Source organism: Vidua macroura, chromosome 26 (genome assembly GCF_024509145.1).
Source record: "Vidua macroura isolate BioBank_ID:100142 chromosome 26, ASM2450914v1, whole genome shotgun sequence".
Taxonomy (NCBI): Eukaryota; Metazoa; Chordata; class Aves; order Passeriformes; family Viduidae; genus Vidua; species Vidua macroura.
The window spans coordinates 3,874,111-3,894,345 of record NC_071596.1 but is presented as its reverse complement, the minus strand read 5'-3'; the positions used below and the strand labels follow the sequence as shown (position 1 = coordinate 3,894,345).

Genomic DNA, 20,235 nt, shown 5'->3' with positions numbered 1-20,235 from the left:
TGCAGCTGGGGCCGCTCTTTTAGTTTAATTTTCTTTCCAAACCCCCCCAAAAAAACTGATTTAGGCTCTTTTTTATTATTTTTAAATCGATATGCAAAAAAAGAAAAATAAAGTGGAAAGTCACCCGCTCTCAAAAACAAAAACAAAGGGAGGGACAGGGAAAGGAGGGGAGGGAAAATAATAAAAAATAAAAAAAAAAACCCAAAACAACCCAAAATAGTGACTGTACAATGCAAAAAAAAAAAAAAAATCACTAAGAAAATCTAAGCCTGCCCTGGGCATGAAAATTCCCCCTTGGAATTTCTCCTTATGGGGAGCTGGGCTGCAGCAGCAGCAGCTGGACAGACCCTCCCAGACCCCCCCAAAAAAGGGTCCATGGAGCCACCAAGACCCCCCCCCCCTCCACGGAGCCACCAAGGGGATTCCAGCACTGAAAACAAAACCAAAAAAAAACTGCTGAAAACAACAAAAAGCTGGAAAAAAAAAAAAATCCCCAAATCCCCTGAGATCACCACTTCCCCGAGTGAAATTAAAAATAAAGGTTGGGGGGGGGGGTGGGAGGTCCCACCTGCCTGGACCCCCCCCCTCCAGGGGCACCTGGGGAAGGGGGAAAAACCCTGTGCTCCAGGTGGGAACCTGAGAACGGAGATACCGAGGGGGGCGAGGGGGTTTCGGTATCGGCTTGGATTGTGTCTCACGCAGATGTGGGTGAATATTTCTCTTTTTTTTTTTTTTTTTTTTTTTTTTTTTTTTGGGGGGGGGAGGGGGGAGGGGGAAAATATTAAAAAAAAACCCAAAACAAACAAACAAAAAAAAAAAACACCTGAGATTGTGAGGCTTAAAATAAATCCTCAGGTCCTTCAGGTTGTCCGTGAGCTCCGGAGCGTCCTGCAGCTCCGAGCATCCCCATCCCTCTGGATCCTGCTTGGTTTTGGAGGAATTAAGCCCAAACTGGCTTTCAACAGTAGTTTTATGCAGGGGGAGGAATAAAAATTAGGATTTGCCGGTGGGGGAAGGAGCAGAGCTGGACCCAACCACCGATAAGGAGAGGAGAAAGGAGATTCCAACTTTTTTCCAAGCTCCCATTTTCCCTGATGAAGACTAATATATATCATTTGCATGTTAAAAGATTGATTCTTTTTTTTTTTTTTTTAAAGAGAATAAAATAGAAGCTATTTACAACAAAACAATCAAAAACAACCTCTTAAAATCCTGCAGAGAGTGGAGTTCCCAAAACAAAGGAGGGAAAAGGATGGAAATGAATAAAATATCTCCCTATTTCCAAAAGTTTTTTTTTTAGGATTTTTGTGGTTTTTTTTTTTTTTTTTCCTTTAGAATTCCGGGGGGTTTCGCTAGAGCTCGCGTCGGCAGGCGTCCGTGCGTCTGTCTGGAGGTAACACGAGTTAAAAAATAACAATAATTATAATAATAATAATAATAAATGTACAGTGCAAAGTGTGATGTGAGTGAGGTAAACGGTCCCGGAGCGGCGCAGCCGGACAGCCGGCGGCTCCGGCAAAACCCCCCGGGCTAAAGCTTTTCTGCCTGGAAAAGGAAAATCCAACAACACGAGAACAAGGGCAGAGCCCATCGAGAGCCTGATAAGACCCCGGAGAAACCCTGGCAAGACCTCGGGCGAGACCCTTGGTGAGACCCAGGCGAGATCTCAATGAAAACCCTGGTGAGATCCCGGTGAAATCCTGTTGAGACCCCAGAGAGACCCTGGCAAGACCTCGGGCGAGACCCCGGCGAGACCGCAGAAGACCCCGGCGAGCCCCGGTGCGACCCCGTCCCCCCGCGGCCGCCGGCGCCGCGAGGGGCCCGAGGCTCGGGGCCGTTAAGGCGAAGCGCTGTTGGAGGTAGAGCTGGGGGGCACGGCCAGGCCGGCCGGGGCGGGGGGCGCGTTCCCACCGCCGCTCCCCACCCCGCTGCCGCCGCTGCTCCGGCTGCTGCCACCGTTGCCTTTGCTGTAGGCAGAGGAGGAGGAGGAGGAAGAGGAGGAGGAAGGGCCGGGCGTCTGGGCGAACAGCACACCTGGGCGGAGAGAGAGAGAGAGCAAAGCTGTGCTGTGAGACGGGGTGGAGGGCGGCGGGAGCGTGGCCCAGGGCAGCCCCCACCCACGGCAGCGGTGCCCGGGGGAGCCCCTCACCTGCGTAGACGATGCCGTTGATCTCCACGGACATGCTGATGCTGTTGGTGCCGTTGCTGCTGGCGGCAGCGGCGTCCGGGCGGTTCTCTGCCGGGGAGAGCCGCGTTACGGAGCCCGCCGGGGCCGGGGGCTCGGCCGGGGCGGGAGGCCGGGGCCGGCACTGACCTGGCGAGCGCGTGCCCTGGCTGTTGATGCGGATGCTCATGGGCAGCTGGGCCGTCATGGCCAGGAGGTTCTGCTGCAGCGCCCGCTGCATCAGCCGCTGCTGCTCGTCCGTCACCAGCGCCAGCTTCTTCTCCGGGGGCTCCCCCGACTCCAGCTTCTCCCGCAGCTGCTCCAGCGCCGCGGCCTGGGCGGCCGCCGCCACCTGCACCGCGGCCGCCTGCGCCGCCACCACGGGGTGTCCGGCCAGCGAGACCGGGAGCCGGCTGGGCATGGAGATGGGGATGGGAGAGTCCTCCTCTGCCGGGGGAGCGGGTGTCAGGGATGGGGGCACAGGGGTAGGTGGGTGCCACCACCCCAGGGTGTCCCCGGCCCTGGCACAACAGTTTGGTGCCCTGCTGTCCCTCCAAAGGTCAGAGATGGGTGATTGGAATCAGGGTCCCTGGAGCCCAAGGAGGGGAGAGAAGCATCGCTCCCCTGCCCGCTTCCCCCAGCTCTCCCCGTTATTATTGTATCTCCAGGGGTTAGGAGGGGGCTCAGCTTGCAACGGGACCCCTGGAGCAGGCAGACCCCACAACAATCATTACCTTTCTTGATCTTCTGGCCCGGCGTGATGGCCCCGCCGTTGGTGGCAGACGCCAGCCCCAGCGCTGGCACTGGCAGCTTGGGCGAGGAGAGGAGGCCGTGGGTGCCGCCGGGCGAGTAGGCGAAGAGGGAGCCGCCGAAGCCCTGCCGCCGGCCCTCCCGCCGGTTGCTGTCGATGGCCGCCTGCAGCTCGTTGGGGTTGCTCAGCCCGCGCTTCTCACACTCGTAGGGGTACAGGTACTTCATGTACCTGCGGCCAGACGGGACACGGGCGGGGATGGTGAGGGTGGCGCGGTGGCTGGGCACCCCTTCCCGTGTGCCACCCCGCTGCTCCCTCCCCACTGCTCCCACACAGGGCTGTGCTGAGCCTCCATCCCCAGCACAGGGCAGAGGGACCCCCGAGGACTCGCCCCTCTCCCCTCCCCTCCGAGCCCCCGCTCACTGGGTGCGCAGGGTGAAGGCCGCGCTGGTGATGGAGGTGGGCAGGCTCAGCCCCTTGGTGATCTCCCGCCACAGCTTCTTGTTGATGACCTCCACCAGACCCCCCTTCTCGGTCACCAGCGTGTACAGCATGTACAGGTCCAGCACCTGCTTGGCCATGATGGGGATCCGGTTCACGGGGGTCCCTGGGGAGCGGCGGGAGGAGAGAGCGGCTCTGGGGTGCTGCTGTCTTACCCAAAAGTGGGGGCGCAGCTGCTGAGACCCCTGCGGGGCAGTGGAGGGGCCGGGGGGCTCATGCTCCTCCCTCCCCTTCCACTGTCCCCTTCTTCCCCCCCCCCGGGCCCTCCCGCTGCGATCAGCCCCGAACAAAGGAAACAGAAACTCGCAGTTTCCAGCCACAGCCCCGTCGTGGCTGAGCCGGTTCCTCGGGCTGAGCCGGCACCCGGCAACGCGAGTTATTTATAACGGGGGCGGCACAATCCGGCTGTGAGGGTCCCCTATGAGCCGGGGGGCTCGTCCCTCCAGCTCGAGGAGGGGGCTGGCAGCACCTGCTCCCTCATCGGGGTCCCCACCCTCCCAGCCCTGCGGTGAGGGGGCTCTGGGGGACCTCAATGGATGCAGGTGGGCCATGGTGGTGGGGGGACCGCAGGGGACACAGCCAGGGGACAGGACAGAGGCAGGGGAACCCTGGGGGACCCAGCCAGCAGCCCCAGCCCCCCTGTGCAAGCACACGTGCCTTCCCAGTGCTGTCTGACAAAGGGCCGGAGCCAGCCCTGTGTCAGCACTTCCAGAGCTGTTTTCCACGCAGGAACCAGACCCTCGAGCAGCACGCTTGGCTTTAGCCCTTCCCACCCCCTGCCCCCCCAACCGTGGCCTCTCCCCGGGCAGAGAGAGGGGACAGCGAGGGGCTTTGCCCCCTGCAATAACCCAGGGAATGGGCAGAGGGGGCACACAGCCAGGGGTGTTGTGTGGGGAGGGGCTGCAGGTCTGGGTGCCATGGGTGAAGGGAGGGGGCTGCAGGCTCTGGATCCGGCCCGGCAGGTTTGACCCCGCTGTGCTGAGGGGTTAAAGATTAACCAGCAGCTCAGCCGGAGCCGTGACCTCAGGGCACTAATGAGGGGCAAGGAAATGAGCTCCTGGCCTTGGAGGGGGGGATGTGGGGGGTGCAAGGTGGGTGTGGTGGAGCACGGTGGGCACAGAGTGGGCATGGGGGCACAGAGTGGGTGCACAACTGGGTACTCACCTCGCTTCTGCATGAAGCTGAAGAGGTCATCCAGGAACTCCTTCCTCCTGGGGTCACCATCCAGCTCGTACAGCTGCATAAGAAGAGAGAGATGCTCAGAAACCCCCTTAACCCATGTGTCCCCCCACCTGAGACCCCTGGCTTCCACTGCAGCAGCCCTGGAAGGACACCAAATGGCTTGGGGGTCCCTGCAGAGGTCCAGGGGGTTCCTGCAGCTTGGGCTGCCCCACTGTGCCATTCCCTGCCCGCCCTGCTCGGAGCTCAGCTCCGGGATGCCGGTGCTGGGATCATGGCTGGAGTGGCTCCCAGGCTGCCAACACCGTGCTTGGCCCCGGCTCCTCCCGGGAACGCTGATCCCGGTTATTTTTAGCATCCACTGCCTGCTCAGCACAGCGTGGTCCCTCCACGCTTGGGGTGCCACAGAGAGCCGTGGCCAGGAGCCAGTGCCTCATGTGCCTTGACGTGAGCCTGTGTGCCATCGCCCTGCAGGGAGGGACACGTCCTGCACTGGGGAAGGCAGAGCTGGGCCAGGCTCTGACACGCTGCACCTCAATCACCAGCTCTGCTTGGGGCATCTTCAGCCGGGACCCCCCACCCCGCCAGCCCGGCACATTCCTGCCTGATTTATGGCGCAGGATCGGCCGGTTGGAGCGCCCGGCACGCCGGAGGCACACACCACGCCACGCCACGCGGCCTCTCCCCAAGCCCAGCACTGTTTCTGCCTGGAGGCGGGTGGATAATCCCCCCACCCCATCCCGGGAAGGGTGTTGGAGCAGGGGCTGTGGGGGCAGGCGTTGTCGGGGTGGAGGCCACAGGTCCGCTTTCCTCAATGACAACTCTGAACAACTGCCAGTGGGGCCGGGAGGGGTCTATAAATACCCCCCCATAACACGCCAGGCACGCACTGCGGGGCCACCGCTGCCGGTCACTGGGTCACCCATGTGCCCACTCCCTCCACGGCTATGCCCTGTGGCAACCAGGACCGTGGGCAGGTGGACGGGTGGGCATCGTCCTGGCTTGAGCCCCCTCCTCCTGCAGCCCTGCAGGGAGGATCCGGATCCCGCAGGGCCTGACTCGCCCGCCGGCGCCGATCAAAGGGATCAATGGGGCCGCATGATAAGCGGGGCCATAAACCCCCCCCCAGTTCCCCTGGGAAACTTGGCAGGCTCGACCAGCCCCTTGCACACCCCCAGGGCAAGGGCAGGAGCCACCAGCACCACCGGCAGAGACCCTCAAAGCCCCTCTGCCACCCCAGCGCCCCAGCTAGGGGTCTGGTGTGGGAGTGCTGTGGGGGGAGCAAGCCATGGCACAGCAGCAGCCCTGTGATTTTTGGGGCTGAGCTGCACCGGGCTACTTGTGCCAGCTGAAGGATGCTGGACTGGTGCCAATCCAGCCTCCCCCGTTTCCTTGAGCAGCTCCAAAAGCCACGCACAGAGAAAGGGCTTCCCCTGCGCCCGATCCTGCGGGGTGCGGAGCCATCCTGGGGAGTGCTGAACACGCTGGTTCATCCACTGCCAAGACCCTCGGGGTCATGATCCACCCCCCCCTGCCCCGCGGACTCAGTCCCGAGGGGAATGGACGCGTTTAAGAGGATGAAAGAAAATTAACTGTCAGCTGAGGAGAGCGTGGCCGGCCAGGACAGGGGGATTAGTGGCCGTGGCGGGCGGCTGCCCCACCAGCCCCGGTGGTCCCATGCCAAGCTCAGCTGTCTGCAGCCACTCTCACCCCTGCCCAAGTGCAATGAAGCCATGGGGGATCCCAGGGATGGTGAGCAGAGGGATCCCTGTTTTGGGGCCCTCACAGCCCTGCCAGCACGCCCGCCACGGCTGCCGGGCAAAGGATGTCTGCTGCTGACGGTTACCGGCGAGACTTCGACAGCTTCGCTGCACTTGGCAGCTGCTCACTGACCACTGCAGGGCCAAGCAGAGAAACAGGCTCCCCTTGGGACCCCCCAAACCCTGGTTTAGCTCAGCCACTGCCAGTAGAACCAACTGCCAGTGATGGGCACCTGCCCAAGGTGCTCATCCGGCAGCACTGTGGGGCGAGGACGTGCCCAGCCACGGCCGGGACGTGCCCGGTGTGCACTGTGGTGTGTGACAGAGTGCATTTGCCAAGCTGCCCCTGTCCTCCCTTACCACCCCTATTCCCCCTCGAGCACGGGCAGGACACGGAAGGGGACAGAGATGAGTGACTCCCAGCTGCCCCTCGCAGGATTTCCTTGCACTGACGCCATCCGCAGCCAACGGCAAAGCAGCCGGCGCCCCGAGAGCCCCAACGGCAGCGCAGGACAGCTGGGACAGCGGGGCTCAAAATGCAAATTGAGGAACAGAAACGTTCTGGTTTTGGCAGCGTGCGAAACCCAAAGCGCAGCTGAGCTTGGCACAGGCTGGCGGCTGCTGCTGGCACTGCTGCACCGAAATCAGCAGGTGCTGAGTCTTGTGCCTGCTTGGTGCTGATCCATGCCCCGTGCCTGTGCCCTGCTTCCTGCTCTCAGCCCTGGTTTCTGCTCAGCTCAAGGCCAGCTCCTCGCAGGGACACGCAGCGTCTCGGTGCTCGGTGCAAAGGTACCGGCGTGCAGGAGCCGCAGGCAAGGCCGCCCTGTGCCGCTGAGTCAATACATTTATGTTTCATAATTAGGGAGGTGGAAACGACTTAATCCATAACGCAGCTGCCCCAGGAATATCCTCTTACCGTGGGGTCCCCACGGCAGGGTGCGGTGCCAGGGACGCTGCAGCACAGCCACCCCAGCCTGGCTGGGGGGAGCAGGAGATGCCCCCCACCTCCCTGAGAGACCCCTGGGCAGGGGGATGTGACTCCACGCACCCAGTGCCCCCAGTGCTGACCCACCCCAGAGTGAGCGCTTGATGCCAGCGGCACGGCTGGCTCTGGCCACAGCGTCCAGCCCACCTGGCCGCAGTGCAGCCCCCTCGGCCCCCGGCCGGCTGAGGACACGGAGCCAGATGGCCGTTGCCAGCAGATCTATAATTAAGTGGAGGAGGAATTAGGCAGGCGGTGGGCGGGTGGCCCTGACCCCGGCCCAGCGCCCCGGCAGGATGCCGGCCCGGCGTTTGGTGTGGATGACCGGATTAATGTTTCAAACCAGATTACAGGAAAATCCCAACCCGCTGGCTTTCAAAGGGCAGGCGGGAGGCGGCCCCTTGGCAATGCCAGGAATGCGGGAGAGCCCTCGGCACGGGCTCGGTTCGTGCCGGGGGTCCGAACCCCCCCGACCCCCCCGAGCTGGGGCAAGGGGGACAATTACAAGCAGGAGGGGAAGTGCCATTTCACAAAGCTCCGGGAATGCCGGGGGTCATGCTGGTGCCAGGCAAATCCCCCTTTCGGCAGGAGCCCCTTGTCTGCCCCGTGAGGCGTCATGGAGGAGGAGTTCGTGTCCCTGCATCCCGCGTCCGAGTGAAAAACACCTCCCCTTTCCCCCGGCTTGGTTCCGGGTTTTCAGGCTTTGGGAATTAATTTTCAAGTTTCTCTTCCATTGCCAGGAAGTGGCAACACTCTCGGTTTTCCTCCTTCTCTCCAAAACCGGTTTGGGACGTGCACACCGTGACGTGAGCCGGGACTGGGGACAAGACCCAAGGGCCACTGCAGCAGGGATGGGGGCTGGTGGCAGCCTCCACCTTCCAGGGGCTAAACTCCCCTGAATTCCTGTATTTAAGGAAAAAACACAACGCAGGCAGCGGCGGGGAGAGCCCACCCTGTCTCGGCAGGTAGCAGGACCAGCGGTGACAGGCTGAGGGGCTACTTCTCTCCTTTTCTTTCCTTCCTTCCTCTGGCAGCCCCCGGGGATGCATCCCTTTGTCCCGCGGACAGCCGAGGGGCCACGCTGGGCTGGGGAAGAGCCCGCGCACACTAACGAGTTCTTTAACGAAGAATAAACACATTTATGGCGCGTTTCCCGTCCCACTCCCAGCCCATACACAGCCCCCGGCCTCTGGCACGCCGGGACCCGCAGTGAGGTCGGAGAGGGCACTTATTCAGAATAAGAAAGTCATTTGTAAAAACCAGAGCCAAGGATTGACTGAGGGCCCCGGGCCGCGGCATTTCAGGCGCTGGGGATGTGATTTCCAGTAAGGCGGTGGCTGACTCAGGGCTGGGGGTGCCCGAGGCAGCAGCCCCTCTCCAGGCACAGCCCCCCCGGCGTGGGGTGCAGGGTTTGCTGGGGCCAATCCCTCCCGGTGAAGGGCAAAGGGAGCGTCCAGCCCCGGAGCAGATTCCTACGCAGATAAAGCGCTCGGCTTAGGTACAGGTCACCCCTGGCTGTCCCCATCCCTAATCCCCTGCGAGCCCCCCAGGCCACAACCCCCCGTGGGAAGGGGCTGCTGGGGGCAGGGAGGTGCGTGCCCCCTCCCCAAAATCTCCCAACACTTTGCTCGTGGGGGGATGTGCTGGCTGGAGCCTCGCCCACATGGCCAGGCCCGGCGGTGACTCCACTGACCGGCCCGGCGGGATTCCTGCCGCCGGAGCATGGCCGGGCTGGGGGGCCGCTTCCGCGGGGGCAGCTGGGGAGGGGGCCCGGGAGCTTCCCGTCGGCACCATTGTTCACACCAGTTCCCAGCATTGTCCCCTCCGCGGGGGACACCGCAGGTGCCTCATTGCACCAGCGCCTCCTCCTCGGGCCGGGGGGACCCGGTGGGCGCAGGATCCGTCGGTGACAAACCCAGTCCCGATCCCCCGCCATCGGCACGGGAGTCTGGGGGTCCCCGAGACCACCCGAGCCCCCCGTGCCCACCTCCTCCCCACACAGGCTGGGGGAAGGAGTCATGTGGGTGACCCTGGGGGTACGCGGGCGGTGTCACAGCACGGCGGGTGTCACGGCACGGCGGGTGTCCCCGAGCGGCGGAGGGGACGCTGAATGGGCGAATTAGTCACCGTTTAACCTCGCTGACCCCCACATTGTCCGTGCGCTGTCGGCCGCCCTCCCCACCACGGCCGTGCCCAGCCAGCCGCCGGCTCCCAGGATCCGTGTCCCTGCCGCGGGCCGGGCTGACACCGGGCTGACACCGGGCTGACACCGGCTCCCGGGATGGCTGTGCCGCTGCCGTTTGCTCCCTTCCCGCAGAGGAGGAAGCGATTCCTGCTTGCCGTGGCATTCCCAATGGCAGTTTGCTGCTGGGCGGCAGCGAGCCAGGCTCTGGATGGAATCAAAACTGGTTCCGTGTGTGAATGCAGACATGTGGCACGGGCTGGTGAGGGGTCACGGAGCACTGGGGTGCTGGGGCTGTTCCCTCGGCGGGCCAAGCCGCTGGCTGGATGGGAGCCAGCCCGGCAGCTCTCCCGGCCCTTGCTGTGTGCGTGCTGGTGCATGCCCTTGACACATGCTTGCTATCACACCGGACCTTGTACAAATATTAATCCAGTGGAGTCAGGCGCTGTTGAGAAAGCTTGTCCGAGGAAGGACACCAGGCTAGCTCCAGCCACCAGGCAGAGCCAGGGAGGGCAGCTGAGAATGAGCTATGGAGTGCTGAGCTGGGGAAATGTGGCCAGGGCAGCCAACTCAAACTCTCGGGGCACCCGGTGAGCCCCCCCAGCTTGGGCTGTCCCTCCTGTGTGACTCCCAGGCCTCGCAGGGTGAAGCCCCTGCGGGCTGGAGAGCCAAGACCCTCATTCAGGACCTGACCCGCGTGAGGTGGCAGCAGCGGCAGCAGCGAGGCCTGGAAGCCAAGACAGGGGTTTAAATTCCACCATATGTAAATGATCGTCTTAGAAGGGGATCGCGGTAAGCCCCGGCAGATGAGTCACCGGGGCTTCCACCGCCCGCTGGGATTTGGCTAATTGCAAATCTGTTCCTGAAATGCGAGGTCCTGCACCTCTGCCCTCCGTCAGCACCACGGTGGGGGTCCCTGGGGTCCCGTGGGCAGGGCCAGGGTGCACGGAACGCCTGGGAACCCCGCCGCAGAGCCGCTGGAGGAGCTGGAAGGGGTCCAGCAGCCACAGATGGGGTTGACAGGAGGCAGCTGTGGGCTGTCAGCCCCGGGAACCATCACCGCTGAGCTGCTCTAGCACTGCGGAAACCTCACGGTTTCCTCGCACTGAGAGGAGGGGGGGTGGTGGTGGGCACTGTGATGGCACCACAGTGACAGACCTCATCCCACTGTGGCACCCGTGCAGGTGGCAGCGTGGGACAGCGTGTCCCAGGTGCTGCAATCTCCAAAATCAGGCACTGCTGCCCAAGTTGGAGGCTCGAAGCCCTTTGCTGAAGAGGTTTAGGGCTGGTACCTGCCTGGGTGCTCCCACTGCCACCTGTAGCAGGGTGAGACCCCGAGCCAGCTGCTGTGGGAGGACAGGGAAGCCCTTTCCCAAAGGACTGCTGCCACAGAAGTGACTCAGCCACACCCTCCCCGTGGGACACACGGGGAGCAGGGGACCCTCCTCAGGGGTGAGCCCCGGCCTGCAGCAGCCCCAGCGCAGGGGGGATTATCCTGAGCCCCAGCCAGAGCGGGAACCCAGGCACAGGCAGATTAAGGGTCAGGGAGAGGGTCAGGAGCTGCACCCTGAGCCCCCAGTCTGGCTGCCCCAGGGGCTCAGACCAGGGGGCCCCCAGCCCCAAACATCCCCGCCCTGGCCCCTGATTGCAGCACGTCCGGCTGGGCCCTGGGACCAGCTGCCATTTCTCCTGCGGTTTGGGCCAGAAATAGGGTGATGGAGCAATGCTGCCCTTGCCCAATGCTGCAGTGGGGGCGGGGGGCTCTGCTGACAAAGGCCCCGCTCCCTGCACTGCTCTTTTCTTTTTTTTTTTTTTTCCTTTTAAATAAACCCTGTTAGTTCAGCTGTGCCGAGAGGGGAGGCGGCCGCCACCTCCGCAGCCCTTGAGTCAGCCCGGGGGGCTGGGGAGTGGAGGGAACAGGGCTCTGAGAGGGCCAGGGGTGGGGGGAAATGAGGCTCTGGGGGGGTCCAGGCATGGGGGGACACAAGCAGGTGATGCCCCCGCTGTGGGGAGCCAGCCCAGCTCCCCAGACAAGGGGTGTCGAGGGCATGGTCCAGCTGGGTGAAGGCATTGGCTGGGCACCTCGAGCAGAAAGGACGTGTCCCCTGTCCCTCGACCTCATCAATCATCCAGGGTCTTGTTTGGAGAGATGGCTTCATGAGTGCTCAGATGCCGGGACCAGCACCTGTGAGCACCCAGGCGTCTGGCTGGGGGAGGCACTCGGCGGCTAAGCCGCTCTCGCCGAGAAGTCCCTGACCTCTGGCCAGGGATCTGGTGGGATTACAGCCCCGGGAATGCTCCCTGAGCTCTATGAGCCAATTACTGCGCCGGATCCCCGGCTGGGAGCACCCCTCGGCACGCCGGGCAGCGGTGCAGGGCGAGAGGGGCGACGGCTGAGTGTGGGCTGAGCGGGGAGGACGCAGCCCTTTTCTGGGGAGGGGTCCGCTGGTGACTCCCCCATGCCCCCAAAGTCCTGTCCTGCTCAGATCCCCTCTTGCCTGCGTTATCTGCTGCTGGCCCGGCCAGGCACCGCAATCACCTCCCAGGCACAGCAGCGCCCAACCTGGGGCCCCAGGGCACTCCCCCTTATCTGGGAGCCAAACTGCCTTTGGGTGGGGGGCAGTGGCCCCCGGCTGTGTGATGACACTCGGGTCCCCCTTCCCTGCGCCGGGGCCCCCTCGCCCTCCCTGGGGGCGGCTCATCCGCTCGGCTGGCTAATGCAATAAAGCTCTAATCAATATTTTAAAGAAAGTAAATGGACCCTCCCGCCCTCGTTAAGAGGCCACGGGGCCCCTGCTCAGGCCCCACGCCCCCAGCTGGCTTTAGGCTTTGAAAAGGAGTATAATCCACGGGAGAAAGGGGTTCAGAGGGGATCCCCCATGCCCTAACCAGCTCCTGGGGATTCAGAGGAGGTATGGGCTCTGTGCTCCTGCAGACCCTCCTGGAAAATCCCAGCTCCACCAGCCATGTGCGCAGGGCTGGTCCGGGCAGAGGGGGGTCCGGTTTCACCCACCCCCGCAGCCCTGCCGAGGTCGCTGAGTTGCTTTCGGTTTATTTTTCCCCCACCACTGCACTTTGAAACGCCGTATCTCGGGCTGCGCTGCACCACGCGAGATAAGAGCTGAGGTTTTCACGCCCGTGTGCCACCGGCACGGCTCAGATGTCCCCAACACAAGAAACCTCTTGCCCCACTAAAGCACCAGCACCCCTCAAAACCCCCCCGGCTGGCACAGCCTCCCGCTGGCACTGTGGTGACTTCTTAAATCCTTCCTGAAGCAGAAATGGGGTGTTAAACATCAGCCTGAGGCAGCCACTGCAGGACACCCCAAAAGGGAGCACCCAAAATGGAGAACCCCAGAGGGAGAGTGGTGGCTGCTGCAGCCAGATGAACACAGGGAGATGGATTCCTCAAGCTCCTGCGATGCAGGACAGGGTACTGGCATGCAGGGTGCCGTGCCTGAGGGAGCACCAGCAGCACAGGAAAGTCCAGAAGAGGTAGAGGCTGGAAACTCCAGCTCCAGGGGCTGCCACTCCACCAGGGGCTCCCACTCCTCTCACTCCTGGTATTAGCGGGGAGCAGTAATAGCAATAATGAAACAAAAAGATCAGAGCAGGGATCTTGGGGGGCAGCAGCAACAGAGCCCCCACAGTGCTGGGGTACACAACTCCGAGCAGTTTTACCCCAAGCAGCCCTTTGCTGGCAGGAGCTTGCTGGATTTTTAGCCATTTACCACCCAGAAAATGCTCCCTTTCCCCCCCTCATCCCGAGGAGCCACGGTGCCCTCGGCAACTGCTGCCCCCGAGTTCCCGGTTGCGCTGGGGGCTCCTTTGTTCTGCTGCCCGCGCCGGCAGCGCCCGGGTCAGGCTGAGCTGACCTCTGCCTGTGCAGTAGCCGTCCCCAGGGACGGGGAGGTGCCACGCGCCGGCTCCCTAACCTCCCTCACCTCCATAACTCTTCCTCACGCCCTCCCCTTCCTCCTCCCTTGAACTGGGCCCCATCCTCCTGCCTCCGGCCCCCCACGGCTCAGCCGAGCACCAGTTCACAGGAATCTGTCCCAGATGGGTCAATAAAACCTGGCAGTGGAGGATGGGGGCTGCCAGGGTTTGGGTGTAGAGACAGGCACAGGGGCTTGGATGGGGGCACTGCCTGGTGAGAACAGTGTTCTCAAGCACAGAGACCCACAGGCCAAGGATGCTGGTGGCACCAGCACAACCAGAATCCAAACTGGATCTGAACTCCCAGCAGAGAGAGCTGGACAGCCAGCGAAGTTAAAAGGTTGATGGGAGAGCAGGGGTGCTGCCGGTGCTGAGAAGCTCCTTGGCAAAAAAATAAAAAGCAACCCCAAAAGAACCCATCCCTCACAGAGCAGGCAGGCAGAACATTGGCACAGCCACGCACAGCACCACGTCCCTGCTGGCTCACCCACACAGGGACCCTGCTGTGCTCCAGCATCCCGGAGCTGCCGGGGCTCCCCCTAAGGCGCCTCCACCCCAGCGAGGGGCGGGGATGGGGTACGGCATCCCCTGCCCCGTGCTGCCCTCGCTGTTTACATTCCTGCTGCTCCTTCCCAGGCCGCGCCAGCTGGGCTGGGATGGAGCCCGGCGGCACGCGCTGGAGGCCGGCCAGGAGGAGCTCCCGGCCAGCACCGGCTGCGCCAGCAACCCCCTGGCCCCGGTCCAGGGGCCGCGATCCAAGCGCGGTCGCACGGGCTGACGTGCCGGGGAAAGCCTCTCCGGGCCCGGCGTCGCCTCCGCTCCTCCGCCCACGCAGGCTCTCCAACCCCCTCTGGCTGCTTCCACGATTCACCACCGAGCCGGGCGCTTCCCAGGGACCCCAGAAGTGACATGGAGGGAGAGGGAGTGCTCAGGGAGAGAGGGCACAGCTTGGGGGGCAGGGGAAGCGCTGGGAACGGCGCTGGCGTTCCCAAGTGCCGTGGCTGTGATAGGGGACCTGGGCCACAGCACTGACACGCTGACGAACAGGAAGATCAGAGCTGCGGTATTGAAAAGCCTTTTCACAGCTACGAGTTCACGGCCCCGGCCCCTCGCTCCCCGGCGGCAGGAAGCACAAGAGAGAGAAACCACAAGAAGAGCAGGCAGCCTGGGTGCAGCAAGGGATGTCACCACTCGGAGGGATGATGCACTCGGAGTCACCCAACTAGGGAAGGGGCGAGACTGAGCCCAGCATTAAAATGAGGGATGCGCAGGGCAGGAACATCCCTCCATCCCTACAGCTGGAGAGGAGCATCCCTCCATCCCCAAAATGGACAGGAGCAAAATGGACAGGAGCATCCCTCCATTTCTACAGTGGACAGGAGCATCCCTCCATCCCCAAAATGGACAGGAGCATCCCTCCATCCCCACAGCCAGGCAGCACCAGGAGGATGGCCACATGCTCCTGGTGCTTGCTGGTGCTCCCTCTGCCAGCCCTTTTCTGAGCCTGCCCACATCCACATGTGCCAGCAGATCCCAGCAGCTCCTTCCTCCATTTCGGAAGGGATGTGACAGCCTCCTGAAAGTGAAGGGGCAGAGGTGGTCGCATCCCTCCTGAAAGGCCACCATGCCCTGGCCGCTCCATCTGGGTCCCATCTGCTGCTGCTGGTCCTGCCCCTTCCCCCAGCCCCAAACTCCGATGCATTTAAACACACATCAAAGGTGCCGGGCAGCCCCCGGGGAGCCCTGGCTGCAGCACGTTTTCTTCTATCAGCAAGAGCAGACTGCAGCCAGCTCTGGCACCAGCAGAGTGGGAATGTGCTGGCCTTGTTGCCTGGGGAAGGCAATGAAGGGGGCAGTCAGGTGCTTTCTCCCTGGTTTCACTCTTTCACGGCATTTTGGCAGCAGCAGGGGTGCAGCTCTGCCCCCCACCAAGCATCTATGGGGCCAGAGTTGTCCTGCCAGGCATCAGCTCTGTAGTGATGGTGATGGGAGACAGACAGGTCCCCATGGAAAATGGCTTGGGGAGAGTTGAGAAGAGGAAAACCGTAAGATCCATCAGATTTGCAAGTTTGGGGTGATTTTTTCATAATTTTCAGCAGGAATCCTCCCAGATCCCTGCAGCAAACCCAACCACACTGCATGCCTGTGGCAGAACAACCCGGACACAGGATCCACTCGGAGTCACCCAACCAGGGAAGGGGCGAGACTGAGCCCAGCACTAAAACCCCGGAGAAATCCCACGCATTCCTAATGACAACAGCAGCTGGATGCGAGGAGAACACTGCCGGAGGCGGCACTGCCAGAGGCACCTCCCCACGCTCGCGAGGACACACGGCTGCGCAGGAGCAGGAGAGGGATGGCAGGGCAGGGACACGCATGTCTCGGTGGGCACATACCTGCTTGAACTGCTCCTCGTAGGTCCAGTCGCCGTGGTCAGGTGCTGGTGGTGGGGGCTGAGCGTGGCCCAGGCCGGGGGGCAGCCGCTCCTGTCCCCCTGGCAGCCGTGGTGGCTCCCCCCGGTAGTGCTGGGGTGCCGGGGGCTTGCGGAGCAGCAGGGATCCCGCACCCGCCCGCACCGCCTCTGCTGAGCTGAGCCCTTCCTCTCCCATGTCTTCTTCTTCCTCATAGTCTTCCTCTTCCTCCTCCTCCTCTTCCTCCTCTTCCTCCTCACCCAGGTCCTCTTCAAAGTCATCTTCATCCCATTTGCCCTTCCTGGAGCCAGGAGGAAAGGAGAGGTTTGGTCCCACGCTGGTTCCCAAGGCCCAACCCTCTCTCCTGCCCGCCCCAGCTGCGGGGCTGGGACCACCCACCCAGCACACAGTGGAGCCCGGGTACAGCCCATTGGTGGGGGCAGCTCTGCGGGGCATGGCCAGCCCCCAGTATCCCAGGAGCAGCTCTGTCATGGACTTCTGCCAGATGGCTCCTGGCCTGGCCCTGCCCTGAGAGGATGCACGCTGGAGGCAGCCGAGGGTCCTGCATAATTTAACACTAGCCTGGGGTCCTCTGTCCCAGCCCCTGGCTTCTGGGCAGAGATGGGATGTCGTGCCAAACCCAGCATGAGGAGCCACAGAGCCGAGCTGCTGCTCTCAGCACCTCCTGCTCTGAAATATCCCAATAGCTCTAATCCACAACCTGCCCCAAGCCACAGGATCCCCACAGCCTCCCCAGCACGCTGTGCCCAAACCCACCGATGTTGTGCCACTTCCCTGCCCCTTCCCCAAACCCGTGAGAGCTGCCCGAGTACACTCACAGGTCCTCCTCCTCCTCAGAGCCCATCTCCTGCTGGTACCCGCCGCCATCTTCCTCCTCCTCGCCGCGCTCCTCCTCTTCCTCCTCCTCGGAGCCCTGGCTCTCATCCGACAGCCCCGGGCTGGGCGAGTGGCTGAGGCCGGCGGCGGCCGCCCGCATGGCAGCCAGGGCGGCCATCTGTGCCCGCTGGATGTGCGCGCTCTCAGGCTCCGCTCCCTCCTCCGAGGGCGCCGGGGCTGGATCCTGCCCACGGCCCCGGGTGCTGGCAGGGGGCTGCGAGGGCTGCGCCGGGGGGGACGTGCAGCGGGGAGGCTGCTGCTGCTGCTGCTGCTCCTGCTGCCGCGCTTCCAGCGCCTGCTGCAGCCGCGCGCGCTGCTGCCGCTGCAGGTTCTCCATCACCGCCTGCAGCTTCATGGCTCTGCCGGCAGGCGGGGGGTCCCCGGGGGGGCGGGGGGCGATGCACCCAGGGGGCAGTGCCCGGGGGGCAGCGCCCGGCAGGCTGCCGCGCTCCAGCGGGGCTGGGGGCCAAAGCTGGGCAGCGCCGGGGGGAGGCAGCCCTGGAGGGGGCTGCCGGGGGGTGAGGGCAGTGCCGTCGGGGTGTCAGGGCAGGAATTGACACCGGCTTAGGAAAGAAGGATGTGCCCCTTGACCCCTCTCAGGCTTGGTCCGATGTCTCCTTGGCTTAAGGGCTACGGTGTGTCGCAGGCTCAGTGCTGCCCGTTGGGATTGGGGTGCTGCTGTTGTTGGGGGGAGTGTCCCAGGTAGTCTCCAAAACTCCTCCTCAGGCTCAGCAGGCAGCAGCTGGAGCACGGCTCATCACCCTTTCCCTTGCAGACCTGGCACTTTCTGGGGCTGGCAGCCTCAGGGTCCCCTGTCACAGTCGGTGTCCCTAATCCTCAGCTGGGTCAGTGTCCGGCAGGCGTCGGCGCAAACCTGTGGGAGAAGTAGAGCAGAGGGTCAGTGGAGCTGTGGGCAGGAGCCGGTGAGCAGGAAGGAGTTAAAGACAGCGCAGGAGCCTCATTAATCTCGAGCTAATGAGATAGGGCGGCTGGGCCTGCTGCTGGAGGGGGAAGGGGCCTGCCGGACCCGATAGCCCTGCCCATAGCCCTGCCCGGCCCTGCAGGCAGCGGATACCGGTGGACCCACGCCCGCAGATAACAGGCCCTGGGGAGAGACGTCCACCAGGTCCCCCACAGGGGACAAAGCACATCCCCGGCAGGGACATACGGCATGGGGAGCACTGGGCTCATGGTGATGGCACTGGGGCATGGGCAGCACTGGGGTCTGTGCTTTGGAGGGGCCCCAAAGCACCCGGGGCAGATCCCAGGGGATGGACAGGCAGAAACCCTGGCAAACAGGCTCAGCCAAGCGCCCCCAGAGCCCCCTTGCTCCCCTTCCCTGGGGGCTGGGAGCCTTCCAAGGCAACGTGAGGCTGCCACCGGCTCACCTCTGCTTTGCCCCACTGGAAAACACCGAGGGGATCAGCACATAACAGTTGGGCCTTGTGGAACCCCCACACCCCGGTCTGGACCTCTTCTAGCACTGAGCTCCCAAGCCCCGGTGTGGCCAGCAGCCCCGGTGTGGCCAGCAGCCCCGGTGTGGCCGGCCAGTTCCCAGCTGTGACCTCGCCTGCACTGAAGGAGCTCACCGCAGCACCGCGGTCGTGCCGCGTTCGCGCAAACCCCACTTCAGCTGCCCGGCGGCACACACGGCACGACCCTCACGGGCACTGACCGTGGGGCCGGACCCGGGGGCTGCGGGGCCAGGGCAGCCGGCAGCGCGCCGGGGCCGGCAGCTACGCCACGATCCCGCGCATTCTGGAAAGAGGAACCTGCTGCCAGTGTGGGCCGGGGCCGCGGACGATCGGGCGGGCGGGAGCCGCTTCCCCCACGCCTCGCCGCGGCAGCGGCTGCATCCGCTCCCGGCCCGGCCGGGCTCGGCTCACGCTACGGACGGACACGTCGGCACCGTCACGGCAACCTCAGCAGCCACCGCCTCCACCGGGAGCCAGCAGAGGCGCGGCACAAGTGGGCCAGCAGTGCCCGTGCCTCAGTTTCCTCTCCTCTGCCCCGATCAGCGCCGTCTGGCCCCCGCGGAGGAGAGGTCGCGGCAGGGACACTCCCCGCCCCGGAGCAGCCGCTCGCCGGCCGCGGCCGCGCTCCTGCCCTGCCCCGCACCTGAACCCCGTCCCCTGCGCCAGCCCCGAGCGAACCGGAGCGAGACCGACCCGGGCACGTGCTCCTCGCCGCCGCTGTGGCTCTGCCGGGCCACGACTCCCCGGGTGACACGGTGCCAGCACCAGGTGCGGAGCTGCCTCCTCCAGCACCGCGGGCCGTGGCCGCGCCGGAGCCACGCTGCCGCTTCTCCACGGGGAAGCCGGAGCGGCGAGGCCACAGCCAGGGCCCCGTGGCACCCCGGCCCGGCGGCCACGGTGACCTTGAGCCGTGCCCCTTTGTCCCTCCGGCCGCTCGGGGCCACGGGGCCCGGTGCGTCCCCGCCGCGGGGCGGTGGCGGGGGTCCCGCGAGGGATTCGAGGCGGCGTCACCCGCGTCCCCGGGGCAGGTGCTGGGGAGCGACAGCGGCTAAAAATAGGCAGCGGGGGTGTGACGGAAGGCCCTTTGTGCCACCGACACCGGGGCTGGGCTGGCCGCGGCCGGACACCCCCAGGCGGGCTCCCGGCATTGCCGGGAAGGGCTCCGGGGCTGCCGTGGAGGCTGAGTGAGGAAGAGGAGGAGAAGGACAGGGAGGCCATGCCCGGTGGGTGCCGTCCCCGCGGACGGACGGGGCTGGGGACCCGAGGCGAACAGGAGTCCCATCCCCAAAACTGAGCCCAGCCCCGCTCCCGGCGGCACGTGGCACCGGCGGCCCTCAGAAGGACCGGGCACGGAGGCGGCGGGGCCCAAATGGGCCCTGGTCCCGCGAACGGGAGGAAACGGCGGCCCCCGACACGGAGAGGCGAGCCCGGGTCGGCCCGGCCTGGCCCCTCCGCCGTCCGGACCCCGGGAGACCGCGGGCCTGGCGGGGGCATAGGGCGGGACCACGGGGCTCTGCCCGGCCCGGAGAGCAGCGCCCGGGGAGAACGGAGAGTCAAGGCCGGGAACGGCCGCGGGGGAGGAACCCCAGCCCCGCGTGGGGGAGGCGCCCGGTAACCGGCCGCGAGGGGAGGGGGCGCCACGCTCCCGCCCGGCCCCGGCAGCGGAGGGCCCAGCCCACCTCGGAGAGGCGGCCGGTCCTGGGCTCCGGTCCCCGCTCCCGCCCAACCCCCGACTCCCGGTCCCGGCTACGTCCGCAGCGTGGGTGCCCGTTCCCGGTGCCGATCCCGTCCGCGGGACCGGTGCGGCGGCGCGTCCCCCTTACCCGGTACAGGCCGTGCGCCGCGAAGCCGCATAGCAGCCGCGGCCGCCCGGGGTCGGGCTCGGCGGGGCCGGTGCGCGCGGGGCCCGCGGCGCTGCTCTCCCCGCGGGCGGGCGGCGGGACCCGGCCCCGCCCCGCGCCGCCCCGCCCCGCGCCGCCATTGGCCCGCCGCGCCCG

General features: G+C 64.6%; 1 protein-coding gene across 2 annotated transcripts; it reads right to left on the bottom strand.

The window, feature by feature from the left end:
- Positions 1-769: 769 nt before the first annotated feature.
- ARID3A (AT-rich interaction domain 3A) lies at positions 770-20,147 on the bottom strand. 2 transcript variants are annotated; one of them, XM_053999632.1, is made up of 9 exons: positions 20,062-20,147; positions 16,706-17,637; positions 15,852-16,167; positions 4,581-4,653; positions 3,339-3,522; positions 2,899-3,146; positions 2,315-2,611; positions 2,150-2,236; positions 770-2,034 (listed from the first exon to the last, which is right to left on the bottom strand). In XM_053999632.1, the coding sequence occupies exons 2-9, from the start codon at positions 17,116-17,118 to the stop codon at positions 1,838-1,840; spliced, it is 1,815 nt and encodes a 604-aa protein (XP_053855607.1). In that variant the 5' UTR covers positions 17,119-17,637; positions 20,062-20,147; the 3' UTR covers positions 770-1,837. The 2 variants fall into 2 exon arrangements, with proteins under 2 accessions (XP_053855607.1, XP_053855606.1); XM_053999631.1 differs by having other exon boundaries at positions 2,150-2,611.
- Positions 20,148-20,235: the final 88 nt, after the last annotated feature.